The 18,287-nt window shown below is 47.1% G+C and overlaps 1 protein-coding gene across 3 annotated transcripts in view; it reads right to left on the bottom strand.

The window, feature by feature from the left end:
• The window catches only part of BEND4 (BEN domain containing 4), a 49,396-nt gene that overhangs the window by 15,234 nt on the left and 15,875 nt on the right, over nt 1–18,287 (bottom strand). The window contains exons 4-6 of one of the 3 annotated variants that reach the window (XR_013813617.1): nt 10,648–10,739; nt 2,256–4,144; nt 17–2,181 (exon numbers count right to left, since the gene is read on the bottom strand). Coding sequence is in view for 2 of the 3 variants with exons in the window: in XM_079773413.1 (XP_079629539.1) it covers nt 3,904–4,144; nt 10,648–10,739 (333 nt within the window). In the remaining variant the exon portion in view is untranslated. Of the gene's footprint in view, nt 1–16; nt 2,182–2,255; nt 4,145–10,647; nt 10,740–18,287 lie in introns of those variants that run through there. The other 2 variants (XM_079773414.1, XM_079773413.1) reach the window with 2 other exon arrangements.

Raw genomic sequence — 18,287 nt, 5'->3', positions numbered from 1 at the left:
GAATATACACAATAAAAAGAGAGAGAGAGAGAGACAGCTGGTTTTTGCAGAAGATGGTAGAAGAGGCTGCGTATACGTTAACGGAAGCTCTGAAGAAAAGCTTTATGAGAACTCCAATGCAATGCCATGATGATGACACTCATTAAACCGTAAGTTTCCTACTCATGCGCAAGAGTCAAGTCCCATAAGCAAGAGGGAGATCCTTTCTAAGGACCATTTGCTATTGAAATTGAAAGTAAACTTGATTTGTAAGACATGGTAGGCGCCATGCCTGGTAAAAGTTAGTGAGTCACATTTTTAAAACCCTTGTTACTGCCTCACATTTTTAGGATGTTAACTATCTCCAGAAGCAGAGCAAATAGTTCACATGGTATTCTTCAGTCAGCTACTAATTTGTAGATCAAGTGCCATAAAATCACAAAATCGCAAGGAGAAATGGCCTAAGTTTCTAGAAGAGGTTTGCACAATCTTAAAATGTTATAGGTTATACTGATTTCTCTAATTGCCTATATATGCACTGACAAATATTTTAAAAATGAGGTTTCCTCTAAATATTTAGTTTCCCCAGAAAGCAATCAGCATGCCTGGAAGAGCAAATACATAAAAAATAGCTAAGCCCCCAATGAAACCAACTTGGCCTCCTGTCGATGAGCCCAAATGAGCCCTTTCGGTTTCCTCAGGGGGTGAGGGCACCTGCATCGTCCCTACGTAGCTATTTCAACAGGAACCGCTGTAAAATGCAGTGACCGCTCTGGGAAAGTTGTAAGTCTGCCTGTGTTTTCTGCCCAGCTGACTGCAAGTTCAGGATGACTGCTGTTCACACGTCTTTTCCTTTCCAGCAATGCTCCCTCTGCAGGACAATAGTTCTGACTGTACAACTGGATTGGTCTGAAATTGCTTTGTGAAATCCACACTCTATCTGCCCTGGGGAGAAGCTAATGCTTTGAGTTCCTGGACCAGCGAACTCCCTCGCCCTGAACTGTGCCCACGTCAGCGGACTCCAGCTGAGAGAAGCGGGTGGGGTGGGGGGGGGAGGAGGGGAGAGGCACCACCCAGGCTGCTGGCTTGGCAGACCCTCTGATTCTGCCTGAGGTGAGATACTCACTCTCCTCCCTCAGTCCCAGCCCTGGTGGCCCTCCTTGGGGAAAGCGCTCTGTTAATTCAGCTCCTCCCTCTGCAAACTGCGGGGAACCTGACGGCCCATCCTGGGGTGCGAGCCTGGGAAACACTGAAGGGCGATTCTAAAATCCAGGTCATCACAGTGCCGGGCAGAGAAAGGAGGTATTCTGGGACCTCAAGGACTCAAACATCTACACCTTATTCTCTCACCACTGTCCTCCAATCATCGCCAGCCGGGCTATTTATTAGCTCCAGAAGCCAGGGACTGGTTCCTATTCCTCTCTGTCCTCCTCAAGTCCCTACTGTATTCAGTAAGCATTCAACAACTGTTTAAATAATTCCCCTATCTGTTCAGATGCCCACTCTCACAAGAACCCAAGGAAATGAGAGACTCAAAAGCATCAGCGAGAGGAAAGAGAGGCTAATGGATGAGGACGCGCTGCTGTGACACTCCCCCGCCTCACGCGCTCCCCATCTACCGCTGTGACAGGACTTTCCCTGGAACTGACAGATATTAAAAGCTAAAGGCAGGGCTCATTCTGTTAAACAGATAGGAAGCATTTCGGGAGCAGGCCAGCCCAGGCTGTGATTCTGTTCCCCGAGCTCCCTGCTTTCCATCACTAAGAGTGTCCAGTGGTCTGAGGCTTCCTTGGCCGCTGCAATCCTGTTCACCACCCCTGGGAGTCACCAGGCCCAAACCTTTAGGGCGGGAATCCCATCTGGGTAACAGGAGGGCCCTAGGACTGCAGCCTTAGGGACAGACATATAAATGCGCTAACCAGCTGCCCTGGGCAGACAACTACCATTCCGTGCCCACACGTTCTCCAGTGGAGGTCATGGCCCCACGTGGGCACCGGCTGGAGAAGGCAGCTCTGCTCAGGCAGCCTGGCTGGCGTTAGTGTCGCAGTGGGTGTGGCAGCATCCTGAGGGCACGGGCACTGGTGCTTTGGGACGTATGCCCCTGTTTCACATACTGGCTAGTGAACATGTAAAATCCTATATAATAAAAGGCTAATATGCAAATTGACCGAATGGCAGAACAACTGGTCGCTACGACATGGACTGACCACCAGGGGGCAGATGCTCAACGCAGGAGCTGCCCCCTGGTGGTCAGTGCGCTCCCACAGGGGGAGCACCGCTTAGCCAGAAGTCAGGCTCACGGCTGGTGAGCGCAGTGGCGGTGGTAGGAGCCTCTCCCGCCTCCGCGGCAGCGTTAAGGATGTCCAACTGCCAGCTTACATCCCCCAAGAGCTCACGGACTGCAAGAGGGCGCAGGCCGGGCTGAGGGACCCCCCCCCCCCGAGTGCACAAATTTCGTGCACTGGGCCTCTAGTGTTTCATAAGGATTTCTGGAAAGGGACACCACTTGAGGCTCCTTATTCCGAGTCCCTTAGCCCCAGGGCAGCTTCTGCAGCACACATGGAGCCTGCGTTCAGGGGAGTCCCAGGCCCGCTCCTGCCTCTGGTCCTCGTGGTGAGTATCCCATCAGCTCTGATGATGTTGGAAAACATAGGACATCATGGCTAGTTGGCTCAGAAAGACCCTGAAAATTTCCATCGTACCCACTCTGAGCAAGTGGAATTTCCAGAACTGCCAACAGGGGGTGCTCTGGAGCACCTGTGCCTGGTTAATATGGGCGTATTCATGCCCGTGGTATTCTGAAGTAAGGGCCACTAGGACCACTGGCATCAGGATCACCGGGGATGGTCCTGAGGCACAGCAACGCAGGCCTCCCCAACCCCGCCCCCGACCAGGTGAATCAGACGCTCAGGACGGGCGTGGGGGACTCGGCTGCTAACAAATACCACACAGGCGCTTAGACACACTAACAGCCACTGTGGGCACCCCAGCAGGGAGCGCAGGAGTGTGTCCTGGGTACAACCGAGGCCTGCTCAGTGCTCAGGCTTTTCCCTGTGGCTTCCTCGTCAGGAAATATTTGATCCATGTCCAGGGTAAGTCACTGTGAAATCTTTCCAACCAATTAACTTACTACTGACCTACCCAGGTGAACAGTTGAGCTTTTTAGTATGACATTTTTCAGGTGTGAACTGTTTTTTTTGTTGGCTCTCTAATGTTCCTAGTTGTCTAATGTCTGTCTGTTTATTTGAACCTGCTGCATGAATGGTGTATCTCTTGATTCTTCCTCCTCAACCCCTGCCTGGCTTACCAAGTGAGGATCAGCTGCAAAGTAACCAGTTATTAATACTGATCAAGTATTACCTAAGTGGTATTTTTAATACAGGAACTTTTTTGAAACTAATAGAATAAAAGTTGGATAGGGCCAAGTAATACTTTAGGCACTGAGGAAAATGAATTATAAATAAATTTAAGGAGTGGGGGGCACGTATTCTTGAGGGAAGCTAGATGGGGAGGGGGTGGGCTCCAGGCTGCAAATGACAATGGGCTCTACCTACCACTTGGCTAACGAAAACAAACCATTTCACGTCTTCCTTCCTCTGTGCCTGTCCCACGGCTCCAGGGTGGCTGGAGACGGCCTCCTCGGCAGCAGAGCAAGTCGGAACGTAAAGCGTGAAACGTGAGGTGCTATGCAGTGCTACGTGCCATTCAGGGACAACACCAAGGCTAAAGCAAACAAGGATGTTTAAAAGAGAGCTTGTCGATACCCGGTAGATGGGCCGCATGAAGCCTATGAGGTCTCAGTGGGGAAAAAACCAAAAAAAAAAACAAAAACAAAAAAAGGAAGGGCTACACTTGCACGCGAGCCACAGCCAATGCGGTGAAATGAGATCACAGATGGCGACGCTGAGCGGAAGGATGCAGTACCTCGGAGGCATGTTACTTTAACTGGATCCAGAGGGCGTCTTTCGGGACCTGTCTCTCCTGACTGCACTGACCTTTTCCTTTTCCCAAGGCCGCATGAGTACTTAAGCTCATCGGTGGTGAAAACAAATCTGATGAGGTATCGCAGGAGCCGCCTCCCATCTTTCTTTGAAGAATTTACAGCCTCGTCCCACTGTTTGCTCGTTATGTAGACAGGATAGTTGTTCAACAGCTGCTTGCTTCCCTGGAAAAGCGAAATATTTTCTCATTACCCACTTAGCCAGCCAGCCAGAAGCCGAGGCGATCTCCATTTCAAAGGCAAACGTGCCTTCTCACCAAGTGGCTGTGTGCTGACAATGAACCAGGTATTGGAGAGCCCACGTAATTGCTCCCACTCATAACGGGCACTTTTCAAATTACATTTGCATTTTCTATAACAAGAGCCAATGAGGTATAATGAACACCTTTGAGAGAGGAGCTATTTATAACTTGCATTTTAACAGGTAGGTTAAAATGTGTCAGGATCCAATGACAGGGAACACTATTTAAATAGAACCCGTAACTTTCCTTTTCAATTTATTAAAATATGCAGAAATGGCTTTGAAGAGTGTGATCAAATAGGCCCCTTCCTCCTGTGGAAATGATGCTGGGGGTCTATTTTCATGAGGTATCACTTGTGCGTATGCACCTAACGCCTCATAGCCATTGATTACATTATAGTGGAAATGTTAAAAAGTAAAATTTAAAAAGGGAGAATTGTGGAAACTGAAAAAAAATTAATAATAGTACAAAACAGGTTTTTTTTCCTTCCTTCAAATTATAGCTTTTGCAAATGCCACTATGTCAACTCAAAATTTTTCGCACTTTTCACCTTCATAATTTATGTCTGCTATAAAATTCCCAAGCTAAATAGCTGCCGTGGGACTAATTATGGGAATTTCTGTAACATTTATAATCCATGTTTAGTCAACTGCTCCTACACAACCATTACTTTAGTTCTGGCTGTCCATAAAATTCTACAGTCCAGGACAATTAATTAACCCATGATCTCAGTTTTAATGTAGTCCTTCCCCAGTAATTAAGGTGTACCAAATAAAGAAGGGGAAACGCGTTCCGTTTTACAACTCTGCAAATTTACTACAGGTTATAAATTTGACAATGTTTGGGTCTATTAGGGTTTTATTTCAAAAAGTGCTCTGTGCGGTTAAGCGCTGAGAAGGGCAAACGGCACAGACGCCAACAGGAAGGGGATGGCCAGATTTGGCTATGAAGCTGTCACCGAATTACACTCATCTCCACAGCATGCATCCTTTCTTGAATTAGCAGTAGTGTGACTCAGCAGTGTGACTCCCATTTTAAGGGAGGATGTTGCACATGGTTTGTATTTGAACTTAAAGTCACCTTGTTCTTTTTTGGTTAATCCTCACCCGAGGATATTTTTCTATTGCTTTTAGATAGTGGAAGGGGGGGAGGGGATTGATGTAAGAGAGACACATCAATTGGTTCCCTCCCCCCACGTGCCCTGATTGGGCGGCAGGGAACAGACCTGCAACTCAGGTACGTGCCCTTGACTGAGACTGAACCCATGGGCCATGGGCTGACGCTCTAATCACTTAGCAACATTGGCCAGGGTTCCATTTGGGTTTTAACTTAATCTTGGCTCCGGGTCTTGTTGTGTTTCTTGAGCAAGTTATTACTTCAACTTGTTGGATCCAAGTTTCCCTAACCGTAAAACGGAAGGAATGAACTAAGTTATCATAGGTTTAAGGTTTAAGATACGAGTATTTGGGAGCATAAATCAGCCCTGACTCTGTGTATTACAACAACAAATGATCAAGTGATGGGCAGGAGCCCAGAGTACCAAGGGCACCTCAGCCAAGGCTGCTGTCTCATGGGGGAGGTGAGATGGAGGAAGGGCTCGAGCCTGTGGCAGTGTAGCTGCAGAAACCAGCATGAAAGATGTAGACTCAAGGGGGTCAGGCAAGCAGTTCAGAGAGCCACGGTATGGGAGCCTGGGAGTCGGGATGATCCCCAGGAGAAGTGGGGTGCCCTTCACAAAGATAAGGATCAGAGGGGAGGTCTGGGAGCAGACAGAGGCAGGTAGCAAGGAAGAGAATTCCACTGCTTCCCCTGCACAGGGAGGGAAGGGGTCACAGGGTTCTGATCAGTTGACCCGTCAGCCCTGAGCGCAGCCCACTGGGGCCTGAGGAAGGTGGGATCCAAGGCTCGCTGCCTCACACCACGAACTGTGTCAAAAGCACTCCTGTGGAAGAGCCTCACTAATAACTATCACCAGGTATCGAGCACGGGTGAGCAGCCCCAGGCTGCCACATGCACTCTGTACCCCTGGCCACAGGCCGAGATGCTGGTGCAAGCACAGTGGTGGGCTCTGGCGCAGGCCCCGGCCAGGTGACAAGTTCTCTCAACTGAAGCCCTCTTCTGTCCCAATAAGGATAATAATCCCAGCCTGCGGGTCTATGGGGAGGAGTCCACCAATCTCCCCACCAGAAGATAAGCCCACGGGGCCTGGGATGATTATCTGCTTTAGTCTGTGCCTTCTTCCAGGGCCGAGAACAGTGCACGGGAGAGCAGGTGCGATGAACATCTGTGACTAACGACGCAGCGTACGCCACCGTGACCAGCACACGGCAGACACTCAGCAATGCGCTGCAATGCAGGCTTCTTGAAGAGCTTCTGACTAGGGAGCAGTCACAAGATCAAGCTGGGACTTGTTTGTGACTTTGCCAGCAGGTCAGTCCGAGGCTTAACCCTATAACTGCTCCCAACAAAAGTTCTTTAACTTTCCAATTTAAAGCACCAGCTTTGCAGTCTGGATCTGTTCTGTGGCCTCAGCCGGGCACAGAAGATCCACCTAGACCCAGCTTTTTCTCTCTGTCTATCATTTCTCCATCCTTCACCACTTCCCTCAGGCTCGCCGAACCCTTGGCTGTGCTGGCGTGGCACAAACTTTAAGGAGACCATCAAAGTGAGCGGGCCATAAAAAAGGACGATGAAGACAGTGGACTCCCACCTTCCGTAAGTGAAAACCAGCTTCTCAGTTGTGGTCCCTGTAAGTACCTGTCAGCCTGGGAAAAGGAGACTGTGCAGCTAGTTTTTAAACCTTGTGGTCATTCAACACTGCACAGGTTTTACAAGGGCTTTCCCTTTGGCGTGTGAGCTCATCTGACAAGCTAGGGTTCCCAGAGCTGTGTGGCCAAGGAGGTGAAATCCTTTCCCGTGGTCTCCCATGCCCCCAAATTCAGAGTTCATCTCTCGGACCAGAGTTGAGTCTATTTGAAGACAGGCGGTACTTGAGATTAGGGAGCCACAATACAAGGAAGGAGCTTTCTCAAATCCTTACAGAATATACTCAGACACCTTTCCTTGAAATGTAGCCCTCATAAAATACAGAAATAGCACTTGGAGGCAATTTTCTTAAAAAAGAAAAAAGAGAAAGTAATTTACAGCTCAAAACAACTCAGAATGCTCTGTGTTGTGGATGAGATTTATCGTACATAGTTAATAGAAATAAAATGTAGTAAATAATACCAATGAGAAAATGCTCATATGTCTGACATGACAATAAAAATAACATAGCATTAATGATGACAGGTCAAGTTTAAGTAGTCCTATACAGAGGAAAGGTAGGTATTTCCCCTACTTTTATGTTTTCATAGAATTCTGATTGCATACTATCCTCAACTAGCCACCCACAGGTTATTAAACCCTGACCTACTGCGGAGCCAACTTTGAAAAAACCAAGATGAACAGTGCTCTGTGTCTTCATAGATTCAACCAAATAGAAGACTCAGGTGGACACGGACTTTTCAGTAAGTGCAAAATTCACCTTATGAACCATGTGCTCGTGGAGCAGAGAGGGTATGGCAATCAGGGAGAGCTTCCCGGAGAAAGCGGGCTTTTCAGATGTGCTTTTTGTACAATAGAAATGTTACGTTAGGAAACCGTGGGCCCTATTCCGGGGAGCAATCAAGTATGTGACATTCATTTTGTATCTGTACTTTAGAAAAGTAAGTTCAGTGTGGAGAATGGAGAAGGCAGAATCTACTGTCAACAGTCCAGGTGAAAAGTGATGAGCGTGAACCAGAGACAAGGAGAGAGACTATTCAACATGGCTGTCAAAAACGTGGATGCCAGGAATGAGGATGACGAAGGAGTCAGTGATGCCCCAGAAATTTCTGCCTAGGGTTGGTGCCTTTTTAAATTTTTTAAAATATATTTTTGTTCATTTCAGAGAGGAAGGGAGAGGGAGAGACAAATAGAAATATCCATGATGAGAATCACTGATCCGCTGCCTCCTGCATGCCCCCGACTGGGGATTGAGCCTGTGACCTGGGCATGTGACCTGACTGTGACCTCCTACCTCACAGATGGACCCTCAACCACTGAGCCACGCCGGCCAGGCAGTGCTGCTTTTATTGTAGATAAAGCAGGAGTCCAGATGGGCATTCAAAGGCATCTTGAGTTCGGGGTGCATGGCATCCACTGCTAGTCAGGCTCTGGACTCCCTGGTCCAGAGCTGAGTCCTGGGGACTGGGGGTCTGGAGCTGGATTAGGGGCTCGTTAACCTACAGGAGGCTAATGTTCAGAGAGAGAGAGAGAGAGAGAGAGAGAGAGAGAGAGAGAGAACGAACATGACTGACCGGGAAAGGGCCATGGAGAGCAAGAGAACAATGCAGGCCCGGCTGCATGGCTCAGCGGTTGAGCATCGACCTATGAACCAGGGGTCACAGTTTGATTCCCCGTCAGAGCACGGGCCTCGGTTGCAGGCTTGATCCCCAGTGTGGGGCGTGCAGGAGGCAGCTGATCAATGATTCTCTCCCTTCCTCTCTGAAATTAATAAAAAATATATTTAAATAAGAAAAGAAAGAAAGTACAATTTAAAAAAAAAGAGAGAGAAAGAACAATGCAGGATGAAATTCTGGCGAACAAATTCTGGCGAACACCAGATGGAAAAGGCTGGGAACCAGAAGAGAGTCCTGACGTGAAGGCCACAGAGATAGTGAAGGGGGGTGAAGTGCTGGGGATGACGAAGGCTGAGAAAGGGCCCCGGGCTGGACAATGGGGCAGTTCTGAGGCTCCTTACAGGGCATTCTGACACGTAGTGGAGCTGGAGACAGATTACAGGTGGTGGGAGAGCAAGTGGAAATTAAGAGGGTGGAGATGACGAATAGAGACCCGTCTTTTGAATGTTTAATCACTTTTAAAAGACGAGGTCACCATTTGGCAAGTGCTTTCAATGGTAGGCACTCGGGAGGCTAATGGGGATGAGATCGGGCCTAGGCTTTGAGGAGGGAGATGTGCTGCGGTGCAGAATGAACGTGCTGACAGAGGATTCTTTGGGTGAGGGAAGGAGAAAGAAAAGAGAGTAATTGGTGGAGAGGAGGAGGAAGAAAAGGAAGGCTTATTGTCAGGGCGGGAAGACTTGAGTGTGTTTGATACTCAGGAGAATGGCCCAGAAACAAGCGAGAAGTCAGTGCACAGGACAGAGTAAAGGATGGCACAAGGTCCTAGAAGAAGGAGGCGGCGCTGGGTGAACAGACGTGGACCAGCGGCACTGGCAAGGGCAATGCCCTCGGTGGGGGTGCAGGGTATGACGAAGGTTGAAGTAAGTGTGGCAGAAGGCAGTACACTGAATTCAACTTGGTATCTTACTTTTTTGCTGAATTCGAGGGAGGGGGTGTGGTGGGACTAGGGATAGGCCGCGGCTGCCGGAAAGCGCCAGACCTCTGACACCCCTCCTCCAAATTTCAGGTCACAAGGCACGTGAGGCTCAGTCTGCACGAGATGACGCCACCCTTTTCATCCCGTCCCTCACAGAGCGGGGAACTGGATCACCCCGTGGCCTTGTATTTCTTCAGCAGAGAGGCACGGGGGTCAGGTGGGAACAGGTGTGCGGCAGGATCTACTAAATGGTAAGCACAGCGATGGTACTTTAATGTTATTTAACTGGACACGGGGAATGCCAATGGATGCATGACCACGAGATGACGGAGTGGGTCAACATCCCATGGTTACTAACTCGGACAACTCACCCGCCAAGTGGAAAAACTGAGCTACTTCAATCCACTGTTATCAATCCTAGACAGGGGTAACCCCCGTAAGGTACAGTGCAGTGGATTTAGGTTCTAAAGTCCCAAAGATGAAAATAACACACCCAGAAAACCGAGCCTTAGATCCTGTACAAATGTACAGTGGTTTAAGAGGTACAACCATTACCATCAAAACAGACCGCTTCTCCTACACGTTGGAAGAGACCGTGGTTTCTTCCACTGGGGTCCAGAGGAACAAAATGCTCACGTTCCGGGGCCCTAATGTTCAGAAAATATCTACCTGAACACTTGAGAACCTCAGCTTGGGTGACGTCTCACAGAAAGAGGCGTTCTGGAACCCTGGCTCTGCCTGAGGAACAACAGGTGGTGACTCCCATCTCCAGCCCCCTCTGTGCCAAAAGAATGGCAGAAAAACTTCCCACGTAATTTAAACTGCTATTTCTCTCTTATTGCCCCCAGAGTACAGACTGACTCTGTGAGTTAAATACACGCATCATCCATCATCTTTTGCCACAGTCCACACACTCACAGGTGATAGACCCATAAGCCTCAGCGAGTCAGAAATGTATTTCGTTAGCCAACTTGTTCTGGTACATGTGGGTAAGCCATCAAGACGCTTCATTTTGAGGAAGTTCCCAATGGAACAACATTTACCTTCTAACAAATGGAGACCTACCTCGGAGGGCTGCTCAACCGGCTGTGGGATCATGAGTTGGTTGTGATGCTGTAGCACCGTCTTCAAGTAATCTAGAACGGTCTGGCAGGGCACTGGGTGGGAGAAATTGCAATGATTATACATTAGCTATCCTGCCACAAGGAAACAAAACACTTTTAAGGTCTAAAAAGACTTTTGATGTAAACTTGTAAAAAAAAAAAAAAAGACACTGTCTAAAGGAAATAGAATCTTCTTGCATTTGACATGTAGTTATTTCCATTTGTGAATACAGAACAGATGCTAAGGTTTGGGGGGAATTTTTAGGCTCAGCACCATTTCCTGAAAACTTTCAAGTCAAACTTAATCTAAGATGAATTTAAGGAACATCTCACGGAAGGAACATGATTTGTCTTCTTTGACTCCAGTTGTAACAGTGGTACCCAATGATGCTCTTTAAAATTAAAATACTGGAAGCTAATACTTTACTACTTTTTAATCAATAACATAACACTAATTTTTAATGACAGATTTATACCTAGTTCTTCAGAGAGCTGCACTGCCATGCAATTTAGTCCTGTTTAATAGGAATACACCTGCCCACACAGTTTCCACTTAGGTGTCCTATTCTCTCTCCTCTCAAGAAACTCAACTGACCTGGCCCAATTCAGACTTGGTTATTGTGTAGTTCATTAACTGTTCATTATTGTTTTGAGGCTTAGTCTTACAGAATCACTGAATAATTACAATAAAATGGACCAGACAGTAATCCAACATAGAGCCTGGCATTTTTTGTAGCATTGCATAAGCAATTCCTACATCTTAAGATTTCTCTCAGAGGCCTTTCAGGAGTACTAACTAATTGTTTTTAATGGCCTTGGTAGCTCAGTTAATAGCCTCATTTATACGAATTATTGCCAATATGTCTTAGCTGTGTGTTTTCTTAAGATGGTTTTGTCACTTTAAAGAAAATAAGAAATATTTAACCTAAGCTCCAATTTTAAAGTACCACCACTGGGCTTTCTTTACGTTTTCTTACCACCTTTTTTTTTTTTTTTCTTTAAGAAAGCAAACAGAAATGATTATCTTTATTCACTGCTAACAGCTTTGGGATTTTTAGGCAACATCACATTGACAAAACAAATCAAAAACCCCATCAACACCCTTTGAAGAATTTGAATGACAGGAAGTAGCAGTGGGTTAGGAAATTTTTCTTGTTGCCGAAAAATTTTTTTCTTAAATAACCATCTTTATAGGCTGCTGCCTTACAGTCCTGTGTCACAGGCCACTCTTGAATCATCATTTAAATATATTCTTCAAAAGTCAACAAAAAGAAAGCGTACCTGTACCAGTCTGAAGTAGGACTTTCCTTAAACCAAAGTTTAATAAGACCAGTCAAGTATCCCCAAGGTCACCTGCCTATTCAAAGTCTAACCCACTTAACTGATTCCACAGTGAGTGAGAACCAATCTCGCAGTGGGCATTAATTACGGGAGGAAAAGCAGCAGACTGGAGAAACTAATGGAGGCAGAACACAGGTTTGTGTCTGGTTCTGGTTTTCACTGACTGCGATCCTCTGGGACCCACGTGACTCACGGTGTGGAAGCCTGCTCTGCACAGGCTGAGCGGGCGGACACCAGAAGCAGCACTCTGTCCTCACCGTTGGTGGTTAGAATCGAACACAACTAGACAGATGTCACTGCTTTGCCAAGTGACACGGGCAAGGTATTACTCTGGATTTAGTTTGAGTTTCAGTAAAATATGTCAATACTGGTGAATGGATTAGGATTTGAATGAAAACTTCATTTGATCCCTTACCCATATTTTACAGCCATTAAGATGTTTATGAAGAAATGTTTAAACGAATCACAAAATGCTTACAAAACGAAATGAAATTCTGCCATTTGAATAGGATGGATCCTGTGCGTATCATGCTAAGCAAAGTAAGTCTGACAGAAAAGGACAACAGCCATGTGATTTCACTCACGTGTGGAATATAAAACAGAAAGCAGCAAACCAACAGACGCATGAACACGGACAACAGGGTGGTGGTCCCAGCGGGAAAGGGGGTGGGGAGAAGTTGAAGAGGGTAGGAAGGGAGTCAAATATATGGTTATAGAAGGAGACTAGACTTTGGGTGGTGAGCACATGATGCATCAAGCAGATGATGTATCACAGAACTGTACACTCAAAGCTAATATAATCTTACTAATCAATGTTGCCCTAATACATCTAATAAAATAAAATAAATTCTGAATATTCAGTATGACTTCCATCTTGTTCAAGTAATTATGTGTCTAGAGAAAGAGACTGGAAAGAAATAAGCCAAAGTGTTAATAATTAGTAATTAACCATGATTATATTTTAGGAGCAGGATTAGTGTAGTTATTACATTTATCCTTTATCGCGCTTGCAAACACCAGTTTTAAACAATTTCCACAGTGGGCATTTATTAGAAGAATCTGACAGTTGTTTGAGGGATGTCTCCATTCCTTTGCTCTGTTACCCTCGGTGCTGATCACGGGCCCTGGAAGTGCTTGGAGGTTGACTCTCCCATTCTTTACACTCCAAATACTAGTATTTGGGCAGCAGTGCGAAGAGCTATGAGCAAGGTCAGCTGCTTCAGACATATTGCACTTAAGGGGCTCCACTTAGGCAAGTGGGTGCTATCGGTTGGTGCCTGGCACAAGGCTGAAGGCCAGGAAGATAAGGCTCAGATTCAGGAAACTGCTAAAAAACGGAAATCACCACTGCCTGGGCCCCGGAGCAGCCCGCCCCTCCCGCCCCCCATGGCAAACTCCCAGGCCTGGTCCTCAGGAGGCAGAGGCGTCAGGACCCTCTCCCCAGGGCCCCTGCCCTCCCGGATCTGGGACATCACCCCTGAAAGAGGGCTCTTTGGAGAGTTGCCTAGATTTACACAGGGAAGCTATAAAATCAAGTGAAATGTTTTCTGTGGAAAAAAATAAACCAGTCAGCCTGGAGAGTGGAGGTAGTTGTGTCTCTTCAAGCAGAGAGGACGGGGAAGAACCATCCTGCCCACAGCGGCCCCCTGCTGCCTGCCCGGGGCACACACAGGGCGCTGAGCAGAACGGTGGAAAACCCGCTGTCCTCTTGCCCTTTGTTCTGTTACCTACAGTTCTGTGGACACACGGGTTTGTGAGTGAGGACGTGGGGCCCTCACGGACGGGGAGTAAAGGGCCAGGGCGTCCTAAGTGGTTTTGTGCAGTCCCGGCCTGACACTGTTCCTTTGGCCTCTCGGGAAAGAGCGAGAGAGGTCAGTCAGGGCTTATGGCAGCAGAAAGATCTCAGAATTCCCAAGGAGCTGACTGATGCTCCAGAGGCCTTCGCATCTAATTGTCTCCTGGTGCACATGATGACTTTCAAGAGTTACTGCTGATGGAGAAGCCACCACCCTCAGCCCCATCGGGCAGGTCTCACTCATGCACGCATTCTGACAGAGAGAGTCAGGTCCATCTAGAACAGTGGTCGGCAAACCGCGGCTCGCGAGCCACATGCGGCTCTTTGGCCCCTTGAGTGTGGCTCTTCCACAAAATACCATGTGCGGGCATGCACATACAGTGCGATTGAAACTTCGTGGCCCATGCGCAGAAGCCGGTTTTTGGCCTGGGCGAGTCTATTTTGAAGAAGTAGCGTTAGAACACTCAAGGGGCCAAAGAGCCGCATGTGGCTCGCGAGCCGTGGTTTGCCGACCACTGATCTAGAAAGGTTTAATAAAAAAAAAAAAATGAGGAACCAAAACTGTAGCAACTTCTTAGTAAAGGAAAGCGAGGCTATGAAGGTACCCTGTGTCCCTACTGCCTGTCCTGATATTGACATTTACCATTTTTCCCTCCTCTACATAGTGACATTTTAAAATGTGTACTTGACAATTCTGGGAAAAGTATAAAATACCTGGGAGGGAGAAAGCAAAGTAGAAAGATCTTTTGCGTCAATCAAGTCCAAACTGAGAGGAGTCGGTTGCCACTATCAGGTTGCAAATACCTGAGCTACCTAAATGAATGTGCTGCTCTCAAAACAAAGATGCCCCTAGCCTGGGTGGATTATGTACGTCATGGTCAGCACACAGACAGGGTCTTCAAGATAGACTGAGAGACCCAGCTGGTGTGGCTCAGTGGTTGAGCATCAACCTATGAACCAGGAGGTCACAGTTCGATTCCCAATCAGGGCACATGCCGGGTTGTGGGCTCAATCCTGGGTAGGGGGCGTGCAGGAGGCAGCCGATCAATGATTATCTCTCATCATTGATGTTTCCATCTCTCCCTCTCCCTTCCTCTCTGAAATCAATAAAAATAAAAAAAGAAGACAGTCTAAGAGAGTACTAGTATGTAACAGTTCACTGACAGAAAGGCTGGGGAATTGGTCCAAAAGTAATTGTTGGATACTATTTTTTTTCCCTTCCTGTACTGACTCTGGCACTTTTGAACTGTGCGATCCTGGGCAAGCTACTTAACCATTTGTATACCATAAGCGTCCATAGACGCAAGCGGCGGACCTTTTTAAATTAAATTTAAAATATCGTGGCAGTTAACTGGTTAACCTCTCTTAGCCTCTGTTATCTCAGTTATGTCATCTATAAAACAATATTACGCCCGGCCTGGTGGCTCAGTTGGTTAAGCGTCATCCTGTACACATAAAAAAGACTGCGGGTTTGATTCCCAGTCAGGGCACATACCTAGGTTGGGGGTTTGATCATTGGGAGGCAACAGATTAATGTTTGTTTGTTTTTCTCTCTATATATAAAAAAAAATCATTGGAGCCCTGCCAGTGTGGCTTAGTTGGTTGAGGGCCGTCCCATGCACCTAAGGTTGCTGGTTCGATTCCTGGTCAGGGTACATGCCCAGGTTGTGAGTGTGGTCCCCAGTCAGGGTGTGTGCTGGAGGCAGGCAACTGAGCCATGTTTTTCTCTTACATCGATGTTTCTCTCCCTTCCTCTCCCTAAAATCAATAAAAATATATTGAAGAAACAAATCAATGGAAAATATCGAGGATTAAAAAAAAGGGCTGTTACTTACTGCATACATGAACTAACTGAAATGCATGTAAAGCAGAAGGCCCCAGTACATACTGCCTAACGTAAGCTATTGTTATTTCATGAATTGGAGCCTAGTGAATTCCTGAGAGGCCACTTACTTGACTCTGCTGACTTGGCTGCTGTCTAGTCTGAGTGACAGCTGCTAAGTACAGCTCTTCCAAGGAATTGCTGCCATTCTCTTTTTGCCTGTTTTAAGGGCACTTGGGTTTCAAGGGCCTAATTTTCATGCAGATTATTGTATGAAAATCTCGATCAGAGTTTCTCTTCTCATTCCTCAAAGCATTATGTAATCCACCTTGCTATATAACTGTTTGTAAACCTCAAAACTCGATCTCAAAATACACCACACACAATTTCACAGGGAGACCTACATTCTTCACTGTCTTCGACGACCATGCCATCTGCGCTGGTAACATCTTTGAGTGTCCTATTTACATCGTCGCTGTAAAGTATGAGCTCCTGAATTGTAAATATCTAGAAATAAACAATGAGCTTTAAGTATTACTCAGCCATCAGATGCATGGTTATGCTTTTGATAATGACAACATTCTGTGTAATTTAATTGACGTGTGGATGCTACATTCCTGACACTGGGCTAGAAAGTAGAAATACAAAGATGACTTGTCTCTGTCCTCAAGGACCTTACATGGCCCGCCTCTCCCATTCCAGGCCATCAGGAGAGAGACACACACAAAAACTAAAACCTTCCCCCGATACCGACGTTAACAGAAATAGGCTTGATGGGAAGTGGTTGATTTTGCCTGGGAACCGTGGGAGAGGTTTGTTGAAGAGGAGTGTCACCTGGACGGAATACTGAAAGGTGAGCTGGAGTTTCTCAAGTGGGAAAAAGGACAGTGTGTTCTTAGAAGGAATAGCAGGCGTAAGGGGAGACCAGAGGCAGGAAGTGCACGGCTCCTCAGGAATGGCACACTGTCCAGTGGGGCTGGGACACTTGGTGCATGGTGGGAAGTGAGAGTCAATCTACAGAGACCGGCAGGGAAAGGGCCGGCAGCAAAGGACCGCGCGTGCCGCACGGAGGGTGGTGGCCTTGACTGTGTGAAGCCTTTAGAAGCTGTTCAGCAGTGGGAGAGCCTGGCGTCTGGGAGGGGAGCTGAGTGGCTATTGCAACAGCCCATGCTGTGCGACAGGCCCCATGAAAGCAGAGGGCGAGAGGAGGGACCCAAACTGATGGGTATGTCAGAGCTGGAATCCACAGGAGGAGACTGAGAGCAGCAGAGAGAGATGCTGTACGGACGGATCTGAGGTTCCTAACCTGGGGAACTAACTGAACGGTGCCTCTTTACAAGGTAAGAATGCCACTTATGATCTAAGAAGACCACTTAAGATTTCTGTCTTACTAGGCAAGGAAGTTTCCCTCTCTGGTTCTTAAAGTCACCATTTACTGAGCGCCTACTGGGAGACCTAGCAGGCACTAGGTGCTACCTAATGAACACAATACTTCCAACATTCCTACAGTATTACTCACCTCACTTTACAGAAAGAGGAAACTGAGGTCAGAATCATTAAGTGATTTGCCCAAAATCACAGCCTGCAAATAGCAGAGCAGAAATCCAAACTCAGGTTTGACTTGAAATCCATTCTCTTCACCTCACGTTGTTCTGTGTCCTTCAGTCTCACCTACGGCTATAACAAGGGGTGTGACGACTTTTACCAAGTTCTAAGTAAAAAAAACTTGATTCTCTGTTCATACCATATGCTCTAACTTTGAAAAAATATATTTTTAATGATTTCAGAGAGGAAGGGAGAAGTGAGGGAGAGATAGAAGCATCAATGATGAGAGAATCATTGATCAGCTGCCTCCTGCACGCCCCACACTGGGGATAGAGCCTGCAACCTGGGCATGTGCCTCAACTGGGAATCAAACCGTGACATCCTACTTCATAGGTTAACACTCAACCACTGAGCCACACCGGCAGCCTCTAATTTTTTTACAATGAAAAATTTACATGTATTCATTGCCCCCGCCCCCCTCCACACACACACATTACAAATATGATCACAGTGTGTTTCTCAGGCCCAGGAGTCGGCCCGAGCATTCTTCCACAAGCACTTCTGGGCACACGTGAGTTTGGAGGGCGGTGTGAGCAGTGGAGGGTACGCGTGAATCCACACTGCCTTCACTCCAAGGGCTTTTTGTTCCGGCAAAATTACTATTACCCCAAAGCTGACATGGATTTCCTTTTAAAAATCTTACTTAGCAAATGACATCTGCGGACTGCCAGGATCAGAACTGCGCAATCCGGGGTTAGTTCTCCAGGTTGTAGCAGGGCGATCCTCTTTATTTGCGGCTTCTGTCTTTGCAAGTTTGCCTGCTCTCTAACGGTCAAATCAATACTCATGGGGCTCGTGCGGTCACTGGCAGGTCACTGGAAAGTTTGAGCAGCCCACGCACACATTCCCAGCTGAGGCCGAGCAAGGTAACGCTCCGCCTATTTCAGCTCTCACTCTACAAACAAGTGCCCTTTTCACGGTCCATTCGGTGCCACACGATTCACATTTTTGCGCTTACTGTTGGTGATTTCGCTGTTTAAAATGTACTCCGAATGTACAACTGAGTGCGTCTAGTGTGGCCAAGTGCAAAAAGGCTGTG

Source organism: Cnephaeus nilssonii, assembly GCF_951640355.1.
Source record: "Cnephaeus nilssonii genome assembly, chromosome: 1".
Lineage (NCBI taxonomy): Eukaryota > Metazoa > Chordata > Mammalia > Chiroptera > Vespertilionidae > Cnephaeus > Cnephaeus nilssonii.
The sequence above is the reverse complement of the archived record's forward strand: the minus strand, read 5'-3'. Positions and strand labels throughout refer to the sequence as shown.